The 21,840-nt window shown below is 37.3% G+C and overlaps 1 protein-coding gene and 1 long non-coding RNA gene across 3 annotated transcripts in view; one reads left to right on the top strand and one right to left on the bottom strand.

Annotated features, from left to right (window-relative positions):
* The window catches only part of LOC132197074 (kinesin-like protein CG14535), a 215,579-nt gene extending 196,134 nt beyond the window's left edge, over positions 1-19,445 (top strand). For both annotated transcript variants that reach the window (XM_059620122.1, XM_059620123.1), the window contains 12 exons: positions 498-743; positions 5,675-5,768; positions 8,313-8,510; positions 9,285-9,521; positions 10,152-10,290; positions 13,200-13,362; positions 13,422-13,805; positions 14,236-14,830; positions 16,185-16,342; positions 16,397-16,523; positions 16,809-17,407; positions 17,914-19,445. In XM_059620122.1, coding sequence (XP_059476105.1) covers positions 498-743; positions 5,675-5,768; positions 8,313-8,510; positions 9,285-9,521; positions 10,152-10,290; positions 13,200-13,362; positions 13,422-13,805; positions 14,236-14,830; positions 16,185-16,342; positions 16,397-16,523; positions 16,809-17,407; positions 17,914-18,474 — 3,501 coding nt within the window. In that variant the 3' untranslated portion in view covers positions 18,475-19,445. The remainder of the gene's footprint in view (positions 1-497; positions 744-5,674; positions 5,769-8,312; positions 8,511-9,284; positions 9,522-10,151; positions 10,291-13,199; positions 13,363-13,421; positions 13,806-14,235; positions 14,831-16,184; positions 16,343-16,396; positions 16,524-16,808; positions 17,408-17,913) is intronic.
* A 90-nt stretch (positions 19,446-19,535) lies between these two features.
* LOC132197076 (uncharacterized) lies at positions 19,536-21,379 on the bottom strand. Its single transcript, XR_009441815.1, has 4 exons — positions 21,270-21,379; positions 20,704-20,908; positions 19,935-20,249; positions 19,536-19,875 (listed from the first exon to the last, which is right to left on the bottom strand). It is a non-coding gene; the product is annotated as an uncharacterized LOC132197076 (long non-coding RNA).
* Between the last annotated feature and the right edge of the window lie 461 nt (positions 21,380-21,840).

Raw genomic sequence — 21,840 nt, forward strand, 5'->3', positions numbered from 1 at the left:
TACTTTCCGGCGCTGATTTTTGGGCCAATATTGTGTCGCGCTCCATGGACTGGAAAAAACAAGAGCCCACTCCTCGCGCGCTGCTGAGAGCGGCGAACGACGAAGGGGTTAATGATTCTGAATTTGGAATGGGGAGGAAGTGGAGAGAGAGTGACGCTTCTTCTTGATTATTCCCACTTTGAGCTTGCCGAACTGCGGCATTTTGTCACACATCGTTAGTTTTCCACTCAGCTTCTGCCAAATCAACGATCATCATTCACTAAGTAAGATGAATAAAAACCACAAAAAAAATATGCAGATTTGAAATTCATATTAATATTTTAAGAAAAACTTAAAATTATCTTACTCAAGTGATGTAAAAAGATGTATAATTTAATTTTTCTCAACTTTTTACGACTTTTCATAAAATAAGTAGCAGTCAACTCGGTTAATTTGGTCCGGAACTAGCATTTTTGTTTAGAGCTGAATTGAAATTTAATTGATCTATTTTGTTTTAGGTGAAAGTGATGCTGAGGGTGGCGAGTGCAGCGGTGGCCTCGGACGCGTGTGCAGCGTCCGGCGCGTCTACCGTGGCTGCGTCGTCCTCGTCCTTCTTCAACGTGGACACTCGCCGAAAGCAAGTGACGCTTTTCGACCCTGCCACCTGCGGAGGGGCCTCGACGGCACCCGAAGACCGCAGGGTCGGAGTTGCTGCCCCCAAAATGTTTGCCTTTGACGCAATTTTCACTGCGGACGATTCACAGGTAGGGAAAATTTTAAATTAAGTTTATTTTATCCCACGTAATTAAGTGGTAATCTTTTTTTTAAATAATAATAGTTTTTAATGTTGAGTAATTTAAGTGCTCAGTAAAATTTAAAGAGGACAATCCAAAGGCCTAAACTTTCACATTAACCCGTTATGGTGGTTTAAGCTTGCCTGGGCCAGGTTGGGCGTTTGGACGCCTTTTAAATGAGTGTTGATTTATACGGACAATACATATTTTCAATTCGCAGTCAAATATGGTAATGTTCTCAAGTCATATTAAGTCAAATATTACGACAACAATGATGATATCATTACTGTTGTAATTTATCACAATAATAAGTCCAAATTTTGTGGGAAGTATAGTTAATAATAACAAGTCGCAAAATGATATGGGCCGAATCCATTTCAAGATGATAAAATTTTGTTTTCTAAGCAAAACGTTAAGTTTATTATATATATTTATAAATTATGTTTTATCTTAACAGCAGAAACTTTTTTCAAAAAAAAGACTTAATTAAGATTTAAATTAAAAACATAATTAATAGTTTAATAAAATTAAACAAAAATATTATAATTTATAAGGTTTTTTAAATCTATAAATAAAATTAAAACTAATTTGTGCAAATTTAATATTTTGAATCACAATTTTTAATTGTACTAGTAACTAAAATTAATTTAATGTAATATCCGCGCAGGTGCGTGATTTAAATGAAGAGCAGAGGTTGTGACGCACCCCTAACAAAACTAATAATTCGCACCCCCCGCTGCTGCAATAATGAGGAAACGCCAAAAGTCCCCGGCGAGGACCAGCCAAATTCCCCACCACGTCTGCTTTCTCTCTTGCCCGTCGTTATTATCGCGCAATTTTTGGCGGCTCTCGCTCTGCATGATCCAAAAAGTTGGGCCTCAGAATCGCATCTTTACGAGTGGCGCAGAGACAAAGTTTTAAATATAAATCCGCTCAAAGTTTATAATGCGCGCCGGGATCAAGTTTTAAAACAAAAACACTTATTTGAACGAACACTAGCTTTGCCTTCATTCTCGCAATAAGGGCCGACTCGGGGAGCGAAAATCCGGCGGCCGATCTCTTTTAAAAGCCGCTCCGTGTCGGAATCAACATGCGCTTCGCAGGGCAAAACAAGAATGTTGCATCACGCCATGCATTGATCCCACCGAGGCAGACGAGAGGCTGCTCTCGAGACTACAAACATACACTTATTTAGCGGCGAACTTCATCTTGCAACTCTCATCATCCTCTTATCAAACCCCATCCGGGTAAAAATCGATAATCGGATTTGCACGGCGGTTGAAAGTACTCTTCAATCCATCCTCTGTCTCTCCTTTCAAAATAAAATAAGTGTCATTTTCTCGTTTTGTTGACAAACAAAATTTTGCAACAGAAAATCTTGCGAATAAAACCATAAATTTAAAACAATATTAATTGAAGTAGGAAATAGCGCAATAAATAATGTCAGAATTCAAACAAAGGACGTATAATTTTTACGTTTTAACAGCACATAAGGCATTACTTCACTTGAGTTAATGTTTTTATCCTAAAAAATTTAGCGCAAAATATTCCCTGAAAATGATATATGTAGTGTTAAATTAATTTAATTAATCCAGACCTGGATAAATTTAAATAAGCACCAATCAATACCAATTTTTTTTTTAATTTTTACCTGAAATCATCTAAATTTCAAAAATAAATAATAAAAGTTTTGAATTTTTACCAAAAATCTAATGTTGAGTTAAATAAAATTTTAACAAATTTGTTCTTAGTTCATTTTTCTATTTTCTTTCCGTGTGTTCTTACATTTGCATCGCTATGAAGTCGATGCTGTCTTTTGATCAATGGATACCGATTTATTCTTAACCTTTTCTCGACATTCCTGCGACCCAATGAAAAAGTAGACTAGGAAAGCCAGCAGCCCAAATCGCCAATAAGTCTCCATCTCTACCGTCGTTAAAATTGTTTAGCAAACGGATTAGGATTCGAGCCCGTGATTAGATCGGAATGGCGGAGGGATTGATGCGGAAACTGCTGGAGAGAAAATGATTCTCGTCAGCGGCAGAGCCGTGAATGCAAAGTCTCGGCGGACGGGGCGCCACTCTAATCATCTCAATCAGTCAACGTTCGATCGCCGCGCGCAATGAATGAGAGATTTCGCCGCACTATTGGGGATTAGCGGCCGGTGTGCACCGATTGTGTGCGATTTTGCTGCTGCAGCACGCCGTGATTGCTAATAATTAGCAGACGGTCGTCGACCGACTGCAGCGTCCGGATTTTAAACAATGCCTAGCATCAGCTATAATTACACACCGCGTCGCTTTTTGTTGCACGTCCGAGTTGAAAAGCTGCTGAGAGAGCTCGATGGATTTGCGATATCTGACAAATAGGGGGAAACGTAAAGTACGAGTGCAAACTCGGCAGAGAGTTAAGTACAGAAATCGCTCTATTTTTTCCCGAGTTAAAGCTTTGCACTTTCATCCAACACAGGGGCTTAATTGAAAACGAGGAAATTAACAGTCTGCAATTGAAACAGAAAAAAATCAATGCATGTTGCAATTCCTAAGTGCTACACTATTGTGATTGAACAGAGAGTAATTTACAGAAAAAAAATCCTGCATTATTTTCTTTATATTTTAGCAAAAAAAATTAAATCTCGATCTTTATCACAATCTTATTTTTTTCCAATTTTGGAAGAATACTCGTTATCAATAAAAAATCGGCCAAAAATCACAATAACTGGATCATCAAGTTTTAAATTTTTGGTGCACATATTTTTCAGCAAAATTTATCTTTTAACCTTTTGAAAATAAAAATGAAAGCCAATATAGATACATTGTAACTAATTTTTTTTAATTCTGTCAACCGACGCTCACTAGCTGCGGCGGATGGTGGTGCTGTTTTGTCCAATAATCCCCTTTTTTGTAATAATTTGATTTCAAATAAGCAATGTGATCAATTTGACAAATTAAAAACAATAATTTTTTACATTTTATAGAATAAATGGAATAATGGAGACATACAGTATTATAATATTAGATATTGAAATTGCGCTTCAATATTTATGTAAGTTGGTAGGTAGCAATAATTTTTAGAAATTTAATAATTAAATGTTAAAGCAGAGAAAAGAAAAAGAATTAATATCAAAAGCAAATTATAATTTTTTTGTTGGTACAAAACTGCAAGCAAATGTATAACAAACTGTGTACAAATGCAGTTAGTCCTGGCGCGTCACCGGAGAAGCGACAGAGAAAGCTCCATTAAATTTGCACGATCGTAAAACTGGCAGACTAAACATTCAGAACTAAAGCCCCGATTTGCATAAATAAGTTTATTCAAATCGCGCGCACCGCGCCATAAATTCATCTCGTGTGTGAATGCTCGCTTGGTTGGCCGACACGTAGTGGCTGCGCCAGAGACAGACAATGCATAAATATCTCTGTTTGTCTGGCTCGCAACTGCGAAATTACCATCGTCGGCGAGTGATTGGACACGGTTCGGCCGATTCGCGCTTGTCGTTTTATTATTTCAGTCGCGTCGACGGACGATTAGAGTCTGTGTATAATCAAATGAAAATCCATCTGCAACAATAACATTCAAGGGGTTGTGGAAGAACAGCTGACTTTTTTTTAAATTTCTGAATTAGTTTTAATAGCTAAATAATAAATTCTATTTGAAGAATTATTGAATTTACATTTGATTAGAAAAGCAAGAGATCAACCAACGTTTTTTGATGATGTTTAGATAAATGATCTTGGTTTTAAAAACGTAAACATTAATATTGACAATATAAATCAATTTAAATTTATTTAAAATAGTGTGCAGTTAAAAGGAAATATTTTGACTGTCAAAAAGATCATTTATAAATTTTAGTTGAAAAATTTGAAGCTGTATAATATTAACTCAGAAAAGCAAGCCAGTGTTTCAATGTTGCGGAACATTCCTGCTCTCTCTAGTTTTGACATTAATAGATGCGGCAAATGAAGTAATTTTATGCTAATTGCCTGCGTCTGTTTTACAACTGGCCTAATCAAAGCGAAACAGCGCCATTATTGTTTTATGTGTAAATAACACCGCCGTCAGATTTATGTATTCCACCACCGTTTGTCCTACACAACCCAAATTTTATTGCTATCGCTCGTAAAACCTGCTGGTCAACAGGGTTCCTCGATGGATCAGTCGTAAATTGCAATTGATTTTTATACATAAAAGATTTATTTTCCAACCTTCAACTGGAAGTGAAGTTTTTTTTTTAATTTCCATGCAATTTGAGAACATTTTTAAATAGCTCAAATTTGTAGACATTTTTTAATCAAATTTTTTATTTAATTCTAATTTTTGCAAAATTTTAAATCAACTTTTTTTACTGTTTAGCAATAATTTAAGCACAAGTTACATAAAAAGCATTTGATTTTTTTAAGAATCAAAAAACGAGTATTGATCAAAAGTCTTCCATTGAAAATCAGTGGCACTATAAAGTTTATAGAACAAAACAAAATTAAAAATATAAGCTATAACGATATCAAATTATAAAATAAAAAACTTTGAGAAGACTTTTTTTCTTTTGCTTTAAAATGACAAACTAGAACTGACTAGAACTTAAAATTTTAATTTTGAGCCTTATTAATCGCCTTCTATTAATATTGAGGTAAAGTCTTTTCATTATTCTATCCAGCCTATAATAATTTCACCTTTGAAAATTTCTGCCAATTTTCTAATTTGGAAATTAAACAGGGGAGTTTAATTAGGTTTTGTCACAGACTCGTCTAATTACTGCTGCACACATACAGCAAACGCCACTTTCCCTCCAATGAAATTTTTATTTGCTTGTGTTATTTACGCGGGCATGTCAAACGCAAATTGTATTCTCGCTGCACTGTGTGTGTGTAATTAAACCTGACGTGTGTTTGTTGTGTTTGCAGAGCGAAGTGTGCTCGAGTGCTCTGACTGACGTCATCCACGCGGTCATCAACGGCTCGGACGGATGTCTCTTTTGCTTTGGCCACGCTCGACTGGGTAAGTACTGTATAAAAAAACACACACACCCACAATTACCCTGTTCTGCTTTTCACTCTCATTACCGCTTAATTAAAAACGACGCCGCGTGCATAATTAAACAGAATATTTTTTTTCTCGCATTTATAAATTCGCACCAGAAGGGCTTTGCAAATTAAAAAAAGAAGCCGCGGGTGCGAAATAGAACAAATTAGACTCGTGTGTCTCTCGATTGTTGTTATGTTTTTTTTTTCATATTGCTCATTACAGAGAGGACGCGTATAATTAGGAAGCAGGAGAAGTGTCGTTCGTTGTGCTCATTTAGGGCAGAGTGACGAGTCTAATACACTCTTCCGACGAAAGGGGTGGTTTTCCTTTATTTCGCGCAGCCTTGTGTCTCGCGGTCATTAATAACGCAGACGTACCAGACAGAGAAAGCACCCTCGACGCGAGCGAGCGAGCGAGCGGCGCGATTTAATTGAACGAGATCGCACTCGCTGATTGCTCTGACGCGCGCACTTGTCGCGACCGCACCAACTCAAATATTTATCTCGCACACTACCCCTTGCCTTGCTCTCGCGTACGCGTGTTAAATTTCAACAAGAACGTACAATTTTGTACCAAAAAATGTTTGTAAAATTATGAAAAAAAAATCAAACATTAATTACCATTATCAAAATCAAGTTGTTTAACCAATAGAATTATAAAAAAAGGAAACAGGAAATTTTTTTAATCTGTTATTTTTTGTTAGTTTCTAAACATAATTTAATCAACCGCTAATAATGGCAAGAGTTATCAAAGATAAACGTTAGGATTTTATTAAATGTCTATTTTATTTATTTGATCAATAAATTTCTAGTACAAATTTTTTACCTTGAATTTTTTGAAAATTTATAATACAAAGACCTTTTGCAGAGATATTTTTCGCGATTCTTCATGAGTGACTTTTGAAAAAAATAAAAATCTGAATTTTCGCAGAAGGAAAAAAGAGTAAGAAAGCAGACAGACCTTTTTATGAAAAAAAAAAGCGTAGAGGTGTCAGTTTTTGCTGGAATTTCATTAGAGCAAAGAATAAACAGCGTACGACCTTTGCCCCTCTCAAAGGAAGCAGATTTCAGAGAGATGGAGCAGCAATTTAGCTAAGTGTTTCGGAATAACAAAGAAATTACAAAGTTGGTACACGAGATTGAAATAAACGAGCTGCTCCGCCGAGCGTCTAATCGCTTTGAGATTTTTGACAAAAGAAGGAAGAGGGGGAGAGAGTGAGTAAACATCCCTAATTTGCCAGATTAATCCTTTTAAATGAAGCGATTTCTCGAGGAAAAGGGTAGAAGTGCGTTTGGATGAATAAAGGAAAAGTATTTTGTTCCCCACTAAAGACAAAAGCTGAGAAATTCGGCCGAGAAAGAAGAAAAACTCTCTCAGAAACGAATTCCGCAGTAAAAATTTTGGAAAAGTTCCAAACACTTTCTCATTAGAATAAACGTGCAGTTTTCCTCTCTTTTTCCGAGCTGAAAAGGGGAACAGTAAAAAACTTCTGGTGAGTGTGTGGCAGATTTAGACTCGATTTTTGGCCACAAATCATGAAATCGACGCAGAGATTCGGTTTCAGAGAAAAAGGAATAATTAAAAATGATAAATAGCGTAAAGTTTTTTCACTCGCGAAAAGGTGCTTGTAAATCTCCGTGGCTGAACAATATGCCGGTGGGTCTAAACGATTGCATTCAATTTGGCTTTAGTGAAGGATACGCCCACAAAAGTGCCTGCGAAAGGATGTTGCTCCCAAGGGAGACATCCACCATTGATTGACCCGTTGCCTGCAGTGGACCCATGTGTGCACCCTCATTGCTCGCGCACCCTAAATGCACCCCGTGTCTCTCCACGGGCCAGCTTCTTTTTCGCTTTATACCAGCAAAAACAACCAAAGGGAAAATATTGCTATTGATTCTCTGGACAAATAGGAACACAATTTTTTTCAACCTAAAACGTGCTTTTAAAAGATAAAATTATTCTGCAATGGTCACAGTAAAAACTTTCATTGAAATCTTTCTACCTTATTTATATTATTTTATTTATCCTATTTTTGCGAGGCTGGGATATAGTGAATTTTTCTTTAAAAGCATGGTACATTTTAATTTTATTAATATCAAAAAAATTTCAAATTAAAGTAAGCTTCACAATAATTATTTTTTGATAAAGTCACATTATGGGCAGAAATTTCAGGGTAAAACGTATACTTTTCAAATAATTAAATAACAAAATTTTTTAATAAATTTAAAATTACGAAACTTTTTCTAAAAATCATTTTATTTTCATCAATTACTTGATGCACTTAAAATTAATTAATAAAAGCAATGAAAAACCCGGAAAAACCTTCAAAACCTTCAAGCCACCCTTGCAATGGAAAAACGCACCTCTCTTGATTTCCATATCTTCAAAAGTTTCCCTCCCAATAATTCTTTTCATAAATTTTTATATTTTATTTGTAACAAATTTGTTTCAAATAAAACCCAATAATAATAAATAACAAACTGAACGTATTAATCATAACATTAATTTTTTTAGGCAAATCGCATACCATGCTGGGCAATGGTGACGCGTCTGGAAGCCTCGGAGTGATGCCGTGTGCCATTTCCTGGCTCTTCAGAGGCATCAACGAGCAGAAACAGAAGACTGGCGCCCGGTTCTCGGTGCGGGTGTCCGCGGTGGAGGTTGCTGGACAGTCTCAACACCTGCGTGACCTGCTGGCCGGCTACGCGAACGGTAAGTCTCTCTTTCGTGTTTGTGCGGAATGAAGGGGCCGCGATCGAATTACTACGGCGTCGCCACGTGAGCGCGGTGAATTATTATATCGGCCAGGACGACGATTTCGTGAGCAAACGGAATGGGCGTAAATCAATCCAACAGTTGATTTAGTGACCCTCAATCTCATAAATCGGCAATAGGGGTGTGCGTAGAGTGTCTCTGGAAGAGACGCTTATCAAAAAGCGAATACGGAGGGTAATTAGGGACAAGTTTTGTAGCTTTTATATTTTAATTTAATAATCTTTAACGTTTTTAATATTTATATACATATAAATAAATTTTACATAAAATATTTGATATTAAATTATATATTTTATAATGTGTTTTTAAATATTTTTTAATTTTAATTTATATTTTGTGTATTATTTTGACCTTCAACAATAATCATGATTAACACTTCACCATAATATGCATGAGTTTAATATTTTTTTTTTTTAATAAAATATTAAATCCTCCATCAATCAAATAAGTTAGGAATTGATAATAAATTAATATAGTACATATAGGAAGTTTATGGGAATGTTAATTATATTAATTGTTGAAACACAATATTTTTTTAATATATTCATCGCTGCACATTGCTGTCAATAAATTTTGGGGAAAATCTAAACTTTTCTTAATAATAGTCCCAATTCGTTAAGAATTACTTGAATTAATAAGAAATAAGAATTGAAGCTTATAAGCAACATGTATAAATAAATAGAATATTTTAACATGTATCTTAATTTGCAGATTGTGAACAAAGTCCTGGTGTCTACCTCCGAGACGACCCTTTACTCGGCGCCCAGCTGCAGCACAACAGCGAGCTCAGGGTGCCAACGGCCGAAAAGGCCGCCTTCTACCTGGACGCGGCCGTTGCCGCCAGGACGAGGGCGTCCAACACTCCAGGCGAGGAGCCCAGGGACTCGCATCTCTTATTCACCCTCCACGTGTACCAGTACAGCGTAGACAAAAGTGGCAAGGGAGGAGGTAAGTGTTGCAAAAAAATATTTGGAAAAAATATGATAATTAAATAATTAAAAATATTTATAAATGTTTTTTTTTTTTTATAAAACAGTGCTGATTTATCATTTTCATTGCTGGAGATCCGTTTAAGTAACTCAACAACATTAAAATAAACAGTATTTTTTTCCCTTTTTTTAATTATTAAAACTGTTAAATTTATTTATCCGTTGGCAGGACTTGAGGCTTTCGAATTGCCCTCTAATGTAATATGGTGACGCCCTTTCTTATCTTTTCGAAATTTTAATATCAAAGGCAGCCCCTTTTGATTGTACTGCCTTTTGTGTGCACCTACACTAAACTTGCGTGTGCTTATTTATTTACTGCTCAGCAGCAGCCATTTAAAGCCGAGAAAAGCCAAAAGTCGGTTTTCCAAAGGTCCCATTGTCTCTTAAAGAGAGAGGGCGGCGAAGGAAATGAGAGTCATAACTCTTGAAAATAATAGCGCGCCTGTTGGCAGGTGGTATTACACACTACACTCTCTTTCTCAACCCCTCACTGCTACGGAAGTCGGGGGTGCATTGCAAATAATATTCCTCCTTTTTTAGCCGAGACTGCGTGGAAATTCACTCATTGTTGCACTGCAATTTTTTTCAGTCGCCGGCGGAAGGAGCAGACTGCATTTGCTGGACCTGGGCAGCTGCGAACGAGGCAGGACGTCGGGTGGAATTCCTCTTTCTGGAGTCGCCAACGTTTTGCTCGCCATCTTCAACGGACAGAAGCATCTTCCATACAGGCAAGTGAAACTAACAAGAAACATAAAATAAAACTAGAACGGTTTAATGATAAGAAAAAAAAACCTAATTAATCTATTTAGTAAAAAATACATTCATTATTATCTAAATTGAACAGAGATGCTTGGTTTAAAATTTGATAGTTTACAACAAAATTGAAAAATGTTTGCTCTACCCTCAGCATTGCAGATTTTCAACTTAAAGTCAAAATTATCATATTCTTATCTACTCTTTAAACAAAACAAAAATAAATAACGAATTTTTAAATTTTTATAGTATTGTAAAATATTGGTCAAATTATTGTTTCATTTAAATTGTTTTCTTTCCATCATTGTTAAATTCTAGCTCAAGTTTTTGTTTATGAAAAATAGCGCTTTTTAGTAAGGAAAACAATCTTTGTAGAGCTTATTAGGATGTGAAAAATAAACGCCTTTTAAATCCAGGGTGCTTTTAGCAAGTGCCGCATATTTCCGGTTAAAGTGGCGCAAAATTCCGTCAAGCCGCACCTCAAATTTTCGCCAGCGCGGCTCTTTTGTTGTGGCTGCTTTTTGTGAAACCAGATCCCGACACCCGAGAGTGAGCTCCAAATTCCGGGCCAAGGCGAAGCCACCCTCGCACGCACCACATTAGTCAAACCCTTTGGAATACGCGTTTAATCGGTGAATTAAGAGAGAATTTAATTTCGGCTCATTTGAATTTTAGTGCCGGGCGCGCTTTATTCTGCAATTTGCACGCAGTTGTAAAATCGGTGCATTAGGAGCCGAGTGAAGAATAGAAAACGCTTTCGGGAACTGATAAAAGCCGGGAAGACTTCCATGTATAGACGGGGGGGCTGTAAAAAAAGAGTGCGCGCACTTGTTTTTACGGGCGGCGCACGACGAGTGGGTGCTAACTTATTGAGGTTGCTTTATTGCCGCCCCCAGACCTACCCTTCACCCCGCCGCTTCTAATGCTCGGCGCTCTTTTACGAGGCGCCTCGATTATTGCGCAATCAGGGTTCGATTCCCGGCCAGGGCGCGCGACAGCTGCCGGGGGTGTATAACTTTTCAGCCAGGGTTGTTTTTGTGCTGCTTGGCTTTTACGACCTTGCAGCTCGTCTCGCGTATAATTCGCGATGACGGCCGACGTTCATATTTTATGAGCCGGAAAATTAGACTCTCTGCCGCTGCATTTATTAATAATTAAGCAGCCGGCGATTAAAATTCATCATTGAAAGTGAGAGAGCAGTAAAAGTGGCTCGCTGCCAAGCAGTTGATTAATTAATGCCGTTAAATTTGACTCCGCGAGCGTTTTCATGAGGTGCTCAAGTATTCATGATTTTCCAGTAAAAGAAAATTTTAATCTTCATCACTAATCTACACATAATTTCCAAATCTTTAAAAATTAAAATGAAATTAAAACTAAAGTATATTAATTTTTTAATTACTGGAATCAGCGATTGTGTCTAAAAGATTTAAAAAAGGCATGAAATTTTTGATAATATTTACAAATTTTTCAATATTCCTCATACTTGCTCATACTATAATATTTACAGAACAAAACCTGACTACGAAAAGAGATGGAAACAAAAGCTTAATTGAGTTTCCAAAAAATGAAATTTTTTTTCTTCGTCTGCCACAATAAAAGGATAATTATTAAAAAATTTATTGGATAAATAATTGTTCAAAATTAAAATTAATTTTGTGAGCTGTTAATGAAAATAGACCAAAATTATGCAAAAATTATTATTATTATTATTGTTTTTTCCTTGTGCAAATTGCTGCATCACATTATTTACATTCTATCGTTGAAAACAAATTATTTGAAGAAGAAATTATTGGACAAAACGGCTCCACTAGCAAGGATTTTGCTTTAACTTCCAAAATCAAAAAGACCCCATCCGCCGCAGCGAACCTCGGTTGACAATGTTATTTTCTTAATTAATATTATGTTTCTGGCTAAAAAAATTTGTACTGGCAGTTCAATTTTTAAAAGAAATTTAATATTTATTTTATTTTAAATATTGCAAAATTTCATTTCATTTTTTAACAAATACTATAATATTTTAAAAATTGCACAACGTGTAGTAGTCAAACTAATTGAAGGACTCTAAACAAATCGAATTCTGTATCCTCTTGCTCTGCTCTTGCTCATTAATAATGAGCCTCAAAACTGGGTATCACACAAGTATGAAATTCCGCGCTCTCTCTCGCTGGTGTGGAGTGATGAACTTGTTTAAAGGTTGCTTAATTAAGCAGCGTGTACACACGTAGAGAGTGTGTATGTGCGCGGCGCAGCAGGCGGATTACACCACGCCTGCACCCCCATCCACCCTCAGCTCTTTGTTTGCCGCGCCGAGTGTGTATATGTGAAATTTCTTGTTTGGCAATTAAAACTGACAGTGGCAACATGCATCGAGACTCGCGTTTGATCTTTTGAAAAAGGTCGCGTTCTGAGTATTTGAGCACTTGAGTAAGCTGCGCCTCGCCTCTCTCACCTGTTTGCCAGCCCGAGAGAGCATTGGGTTTGTATTTATTCCTGTGCTCTTTGTGTGGCGCGAGACTGTGTGGTATTTAGGCGAAAAACATGCCGATATGCAAACTCGTGAGATTTGCTGCGCCGACGATGATTAGCCGAGTCTCTTGTGATCTGCACGGTGTTGCTTTAAACGCCTCTCGTCTCTCTCTCTCGCGCCTCTAGTCTGTTTGCTTAGCCTAATAGCTTGCCGTGTTTTCCTGCTGCTACCCAAAGAGAATGAGGCGGAGATTTTCAAGCGGGTCATGAAAATTTTAACGTGTGTCACAGCAGCTTTCCCTCTCTTGTGCGCAAAAATTTTAATGAGGAAGGAAAAAAATAAATTTAGAAAGAATTCACACGAGAGACTAATTTTTTTTCTAATTAATAATTTTCATGATTTTCTTTTTTTTTCCAGAGAACACAAACTGACACAGCTTCTGAAAGAGTGCCTGGGGTCATTGACCTGTCACGTGGCAATGATAGCGCACGTGTCACCTCTGGCGCAAAACTACACAGAAACCCTCACAACCGTCCAACTGGCTGCCAGGATACACCGAATGAGACGAAGACGAATAAAGGTACAATTTTTTTATAAAACCTTTTAACATTTATTGAAATTTTATAAAAATAATTTCAGTTCGGATGTGGAGCAGCCGGTTCCGGTGGAAGTTCCGGGGAGGATTCCCGTCTTCCCGGCACAAGCAGCAGCGACGTCGACCCCTCCAGTTCCGAGCAGTCGGCGGACACGGTTATCTACGTGGGTCCATCCGATGACGCCACTGACGGCGAGCACCCCCCAGTCTACATCCCGAGTCTCAACTCTGGAGACAACCGGTGTGCGATGGGAAAGGTCTTGCGAGGTTCCAGCGCCGAGAGGCAGCCGTCTTCGATCAGAGGGTCTCCGGCCAAGGCGAAACTGCCATCGTCGTCCGAGGGTAGTCCTGCCAAGTCAGCAAAGTCGTCAAAGATTCCAGTCAGGCCGTCGGGAACCACGCCAAAATCGCCGCAAGTAACAAGACAGGTACATTTAATATTTACATTTTTCATTAAATTAAATTTACTAATAATATTGTTCTTATTTTCTTTATAACTACTTAACATATTTAAGTTTTATTTATTTAATTAATTTAAATTTTCTAAAAAAAGTTTTATAATTTTTTATATTTTTCTCAAAAAATAATCAATAAAATTTTAAATAGTCATTTAACTTGTTTTTTTTTTTTTTAAATAAATTTTTGTTGATTGTAAGCTAGACTATTGAATTGATCATAATGATTCTTGTTAGGACAGTTTTTTGCTTACCATAATTATATTATTAAAATATTATATAATGAAAAGCAACATTCATATTGTTTAATAAAGTGAGAGAGATTGACCTAATTATATCCCTTCTTAACGAAGGTATGCATAATTGTATTTATCCTTTACTTATTTTTGAAATGCGATTTCAGAATAAAAGTAAAGGAACTGGTGGCAAAAGTGATGAACAGTGGATTGACGGCCCCAGAATATCGCGATCCAAAGTGGCCGAGGCGCGAAGTTTGCTCAAGGAAAGCCACAAACGGGAGACCTGGGTTGATGGTCCGCAGGCCGGAAGTGGTGCCGCCCCCAATCCTAGCGCTGCCCCCGCCGCTGCCCCCACAGCAGTTGCAGCAGCAACGGCCACCAATCCTGCCACCCCGGCCACCGCACAGGGCTACGGATACATGGACAATCACAAAAAGTGCATGATTCAGCGCTGGGTCGAGAATCAAACCGTGCAGATCCAGCAGAAGCTGATGAAGTCCGGGGGCGGCCCACCTGAGTACAAGGAGATGACCCAGTTCAAGACCTGCGAGGACAGCGAAACAAGTCCCGAAGTTGAGGAAACGCCTGAGCTGCCCCCACCGCAGCAAGTGCCACTCGAGACTGCGGAGGAACCAAAAGAACAGGCCAGGCAGCCGGCGACTGCGGAGGCGATAGAAGAGGAGGAGGACGATGAAGACTGCGTCAGTGAACTGCCGCCCCCGCTGCCTCTTCTCCACCAGCAACACAACAAAGAAAAAGGTGAGCTATAAAAAAATTTATGCTGCAATTTAGGCAACCTGTGTGACTTGGTTGTTTCGCAGGTTGCCTTATCAGAAATTTTTAGGAGATGAATTGAATCTTTTTATAAAACCGATTTTATAACGAAGTTAAAAAAATCTTCAAATCAGAAATTTAACGTACGCTAAAATTTTTTCTGTTGTTGTACCACAAAGCATTTTATGGCCAATTAGAGGTGCATCAAATTAATAATTCTGAAAATATGAACAAGTATGAACAAAAACGTAGAAAGAAGAGATTAAGTAGCGTTAATTTTACTTACAATGTTTTTGTAGAATCTTGAATTTTAAAAAACTCCTGATATTACAATTTTTAATGAGGAAAAGCCTGTAGTTATAGAGGTTAAAAAATAATAATAAATACACAGCAAACGCAATTTGCTTAAACACATACGGAGCGATATTTAATTGAATTAGTTTTTAGGATGAAGAAAAATAGGATAAGTCATAAAAAAATTATAATCATTATCCTCACAAAGACAATAAATATGTACATTTTGTAATTATTTTAGTGATATTATCATAAAATTCAGGCTTCCTTGTTTTGGTTAGACATGACTGATGTTCTCGCAAAGTCAATATTTTCCAAATTGAGCAATAAATGCTTTGACCAACAGGTACAAAAATACACAAAGGCTTGGATTTTCCAGCAGCGCACACCGTTCCATAAATATTTCCTGAAAGAGCGCGCACACGAGATGAAATTGTTTTGTTTGTCGTATCAAAGCAGTTATCGCCGCGGGCAGCATTCCGTCCGTTATGCCGAGAATATTTTTCCACCGTCGCACGCACACGGAAAATTCCTTTCACCGCGAACAGACAAAATCAAAACGCGCCGTCGGCTCCAGAAAAAAATAAATGAAAATTCCATGTGCGGAGAGATTAAATGTATATTTTTTCGGCTCTTTGATTAATGACGACACCCACTCTATTACTATAAAAAGATGATTATACGACGGAGATAACTGACACGTTTAATTTTTTGCTTTCAATTCGCCTGATTTATTGTTTCGACGCGTCACTTCACTGTGATAAAATTTAATGTAAAAAACGTGTTACTTTTATGCCGTGTCCGCTTGTTATCAAAATATTAGATTTACCCCTGCTCACATAAAAAGAAAGAATTGTGCGTTGACCCTGCAGTGACCGGCCGGCACACCCTGCGCGAGTGAAATATTGCGTCGTCGTCGTTACGAGGGGACTTGCTCTTTTTCCTAAAAGGGGCGCCTTGAGAATATATTCGTCTCTGATATTTATCCAATGATAAAAATAAACGGCGATCGGTTTTTAAAACATTTTTCCATTTTGTGTTTCAGAAGCTTCTGTGAACAATTACGAACTGAAACTGAAAATTCTCGAAGAGAGGAGGCGGACAATGGGAGCTGACGCCGATGTAGGAGGGGTGGACGATATCGAAATAATTGAAGTCGAAGAGCCACTCGAGCCTGTGCCAATGCAAGACTGCTGCCTTCAGGTAAATATAAAAAGCTAAATTCACCATTAGGTTTTAATTATTTTTAAATATTAGGTGACTGAGGAGGACATAGCGCTGTGTATGGGAGAATTTTATATGCCTGAAAGTGACGCCGAAGGGGAAGAGCATCCACTCAGAGTTTTGAGCCAAGAAAACCTGACTATAGTTTCAACATTCACAGGTAATAAAAAAGTTATTTATGCAAAAATTTAATTATATGGAAAGGAGTAAATTTAACACCTCTTAAATATTTATTAAAATATAACAAAAAAATGTTAAATTCATAATTTTTAATGAATTGAATTTCATACTTTTAAAAGCCGGAAACAATATAATAAATATTTTTTTTACTAAACATACTGTGTTTATTTTTTCCTAAACTTCGGCAATTTAAAAAATTACACATTTTCCACACAAATTTACTGCAATAATTATCACATTCTTATGAAAATTTATAATATTCCAGACTCGTTATCAGTAACCACTGACCTGGACCGTGGCATCCCAGGCAGTCACTCGGTCCTGTCTGAAGATCTGCTGGTTTCAGCAACCTCAACCACAGACAAAATCATGTTTCCGCGCAAAATGGACCACATTTCCAAACTGCATGAGCTGTACAAAAACCCCGGTGGTCTAGACAGTGCAAGCAAAGGTCCGTCGCGATGTCAGGCCATCACCATCAACGACATGCTGTACGGCTCAACAACCTCGACAACCACCTCCGCCGCCGCCCCCGACTCCAAAATGTGTCTGGCCTGTCGACAGGTGATGAGTCGGGGTCTTTGGTACCCCTCGCTGGCTGTCGAAGGGTCCCACCTGTGCTCGCAGCACCTCCAAGAGAACCAGAGCAAATCGTGGTACAACTCGGGTGTCGAGCCCACAGTTCCTGAGGCAGACCAGCCATTGAAGCTGCCTAAAGTGCTGCCCAACAGCAGCATTGCTTCCCTGAGGCACCCTGATGGCGCATCAAATCCGAACCTGGACAAGCAGGAGGAGGTCAGGACGAGGTTTCCTGGAAATGGAGCTGCGTCCGATCATGAGGACGAACTAGTGGAAGCTCAAGAGGTTTGTTTTCTTTACATCAATATGGAAAATATTTAATTTTACCAAATTCGTTCACAAACTTTAATTAAAATTTAAATGATTATAGTTTCTAATTCTACACTTCTATTGAAAAAATCACTTGAAATATGGACCTAGTAATAAAAAAAAAAACATAAGAGATTAAATAAAATTGACTATAAGAATGATTAGAGAGCCCTAATCAAACACGAAAAATTAGCTTGCAAAAAATAATTACATTTTAAAGAACTGAACAAAAATTATAAAATTAATTTCATAAATTGTTTGTAACATGTTTTGACGTTTTAATAAGTTTCCAGCAATATCCTTGTGCTGAAACATTGAAGACGATTCAGGGATTGATAATTTTAATCAGCTTTTCTACATTTTTAAATAAAAAATTATCGTATCTGGATTGAATTTGAGAACAACTTTTTGAATCTCTATCATCATAAACCTCATTGATAGTAATTAATTCAGTAAAATGATAAACAAATTTAATTTTGCAGGAGCGAACTGTCACTGGAAAATCGGATGACGACGAAAGTGCTGTGATCACGAGCAGCCTGCCCAGTTCCACACCCGCCGCCTCCGGGGGCAACAAAACTCCCCGCCTAACTCGCCTCTTCGCAGGCGCCCGGAGAAGTCCAGGAAAATCTCCTCAAAAGTCGCAGGGCAGCAAGAAGCAAAAGACAAACCGCGCTCCCAGCAGCGAGGGTTACGACAGTGGTCTCGACTCGGTCATCATCGTCACCCGCACGTCCAAGTCTCCATCACACCAAGCCACAGGCGTCACCGGCAGCAGCAAGAGAGGCGCCTCGTCCACGGTCCACTGCGAGAGCTCAGGTTACGAAAGCGTCCAGAGGGACTCGGAGTGCTCTAGCTTGGCGTCCAGCCACGAGTCCAACGAAGGGGTTGAAGCAAACCCACCCCCTGCTTCTCAAGAACAACCCCCGGCTGGAAACGGCAAGAAAGCCACGGCCTCGACCAACACAGGCCCCACAGGGTGGTGGAGGCTTTTTCCCAGCTGCGCCAGAAACAAAATGCGAACACCCTCAGTTGATTGGTAGTAGAAGGGGTGATCTAGCATAAATTAAATTATGGTTGTTATACATTTGTGTAGAAAAAAAGGAGAATCTCTTCTTATTTTAATTTATTTCAATCAAACCCCCTCCCTCGATGCAAGGAAACTATTTATTTCCCCCTTTTTTTTAATATAATTTATTTATTTCTATATATATGATTCAGTTTATGGATATTTTTAATGGATTAACTCAATGATCAGATGCCAATTTTTGATATTAAAATACCCTCCATGTAGGTACTAACCTGTATAATGTCTATTAGAGTAGTTTAGTATGGAAAATAAAATATTCTACCCAAATACCCTACCAAAAATGATCAATAATACACGAAAGAAAAACGAAAAGAAAAAAAAAACATTTTATAATATAATAATCTTATGACCCCCGTCACACTTAATGTGCAAATAATTGTGGCTTTCATCAATACTGAATTGAATTAAAAAAAATGTGAAGATTCATTCCAATTTGATCACCTTCTGATTTCCCAAAACCCACAGACTGCATATTGCTATTTGCGTGTTTTAATTTTACATAACAAAAAATCAATGCTAAAATTGCCTTTTGACGCGAACAATACTCTTGCGCCTATTTTGATTATTCTCTAGTTGTTTAGCCTAATGTTTTCTACACAGCACATCAAAATAAAGAGAGCTTAACACTACATCAGGCAAAAAGTAAAAATTATATACTTTTTTATATTTCCAAAAACGGATGGAAAATTCGTGAAATCTAAAATCGATCCTTTTGCCCGCATTATCTATAAAATAAATTTAAGAAAAGTTTGTACATTTTGTAAGCTATATCAAGTCACAAAACTTATTTAATGTACAGAAGATGTATCAATTTGTTAATTGGAATAAGAGATGGATATTATTGTGTATAAAAATCTGTTTACCATATGATCAACTTTTGTTCAAAGTGTAATAATTGTAAATAAAGTGTTTCTTATAAGTACCATAGAATGATGGTATGATTTTGAACCACACCTCCCACCTGAGACAATGAAAATCCTTGGTATGCTAAATAAAAATAAACAATTTGCTCTCTTCCCAAAATATAATAATCGTAGAAACTACCTTTATTAAATAAATTTGAATAAAGTCTCCTCTAATTTTGATATTATTGAAGAGTAACAATTTTAAGTTTTTTACTCGTTTGTCACATTGCAACTAGATTATGCCATCGTAGTGAGTCATTATTATTGAGCCCAGGTGAAAATCAATAGTACCATAAATCGCCATAAATATCAAAACTGCCTTTAATTTGAAGCCTCGGCAGCAGGATGAATTTTCAAATGTGTCCTTAAGGATTTCGCCGAGTGTTGCTGCAGATTGAACGGGGCTGATTTTGATTACTCCTTCCTCCAGGTCATAGCCTTTCCAACACCTGTTTTTTTTTTTTTTTTGTAAATTTCTCCTGAATTTTTGAAATTAAAAATATGTCACCTCATGCACAGCTTTAAAAGCATGTGAGTGCAGCCCTTCAGCTTGAAAAATGCAGGTATAAATTCTGCCATGTCCTCCTGGCGCCCAAATGCAGCAGCCATGCTGATGTGGAATCTTTGAACCTCGTCATCAGTGTCACTATTGCAGTTGAAGTGTTTAGCAACACTTTGTATTATCGAGAAGAGCAGCTTTCTGGACTTGATCTAGTGGGAGGCTTCCAACTTGCATACTCTTGATTTCCTGAAGAATGGGTTCAGGCAGTAGAGCAACTGAAGACCAGAATTAGCGAAGCAAAAGTTGGATGTGTTGATCAAGCTGAAATCATTTAATACACATTAGATTGAAATAATAAATTCTAAGTCTGGTTTTTCTCTACAAAATATGTAATTATCAATAGGAGAAAAAAACGCCTGCTCTCCGGATTGTGGAAAATCTTAAAGAAAAAACGGCCACTGACCCACCGATTCGCGACCGCCAATTCACGGCATAAAAACGTCCAAAATTTACACCTTTCCCCTGTTGCCCCAAAAAGTAATTATTGGAATCCGTCGCTCATTGAAAGTATCTGACATTTCTCAAAATAGCGCTGCTCTGATATTATAAAGCAATGGAGCGTATCTGCTAAAAGTGAGTGCAATTTAAGGCTTAAGGCGCAAAATCACCCGCGCTTCCAGCCCTCGCGCACTCATCAGCATAATCATGCCTTTTTGTGTGGTTATACACGTACAGGAGGTTTTCGCGTAAATATTCAAATAAAATTTATACACACCCGCAGAATTCGGTGCCATCGGTCTTCACTCGCTTTCTATTCATAAAGTGAACATTGCGGAGAAGATCGTTGATGATGGCAACGGCATCCTGTTCAATGGAGGTGGCATCTGGCGGTTCTTGAATTTCAAGGATTGAGGAACAGGCAACCTTGATGAGCTCCTCGGAGATAATTTTTTGAATCTTCTCAGGATCGAGGTACCTTCCTTTTTAAAATCGACATTTTAAATTTAAATCTCAACGGTTCAATCAATGGAGTCGTTGTCAATTATTGTTTATTTCGCTTGTTGCTTTTTAAATGTGCATGTTTTGTATTGCTTGTTCTGTTTTGCTTGTTGAGGTCAATAATTGGCATTGTTGAAAGATGTGGCAAAGAGTCTCATAATTATAAAATAAAATTTAAAATTCATAAAAAAATTCTCTTTTTCTTTAAAATTCTTCCTGCGCATAAGTCTTTTTCTGATTTAAAAATATACAATTAAAATCTAGCGAATGACTAACAAATTATGCATCAATTTGAAGAGAAATAAATGAAGATTATTTTAAACATAGAGTGAACTAACTTACCCCTAATTAAAAGGTTGAAATCGGGGGCGAAGAACGCGCGAATTGAGATAGGCGCGGTTGCTCTTGGCAACAATGAACAAAAACAAATGGAGAGAATTAACATAACAAAGGGCAGTTGGCAATTGGCAATGAGTGCCAACTGAACAATTTTGCACACAAGGGCGCCACACACTTAAATGGTTCCAAATTAATACATACTGTATTTTTTCCACACTCTTTGAAAAATGAAAATCCTTGGTATGCTAAATAAAAATATCCATTTTGCTCTCTTCCCAAAATATAATAATCATGGATCATGGAAACTGCCTTAATAAAATAATAATTTTGAATAAAAAATCTCCACTATAAATTTTGATATTATTGAAGAGTCAAATTTTTAGTTTCTTACTTGTTTGTCACATTGTGACTAGAGTAATTATGCCATTGATAGTGAGTCATTATTATTGAATCCAGGTGAAAATCAATAGTACCAGTAAGTATTATGTATCTTAAAATTTAAGTTCTTTTTCTTCAGATTCTTAGTTTAACAAAACTTGAGTTGGACACGTACAAATAATGAAACATATATAAT

This window comes from Neocloeon triangulifer, unplaced genomic scaffold, assembly GCF_031216515.1.
Source record: "Neocloeon triangulifer isolate White Clay Creek 2 clone unplaced genomic scaffold, ASM3121651v1 ptg000012l, whole genome shotgun sequence".
Classification (NCBI taxonomy): domain Eukaryota; kingdom Metazoa; phylum Arthropoda; class Insecta; order Ephemeroptera; family Baetidae; genus Neocloeon; species Neocloeon triangulifer.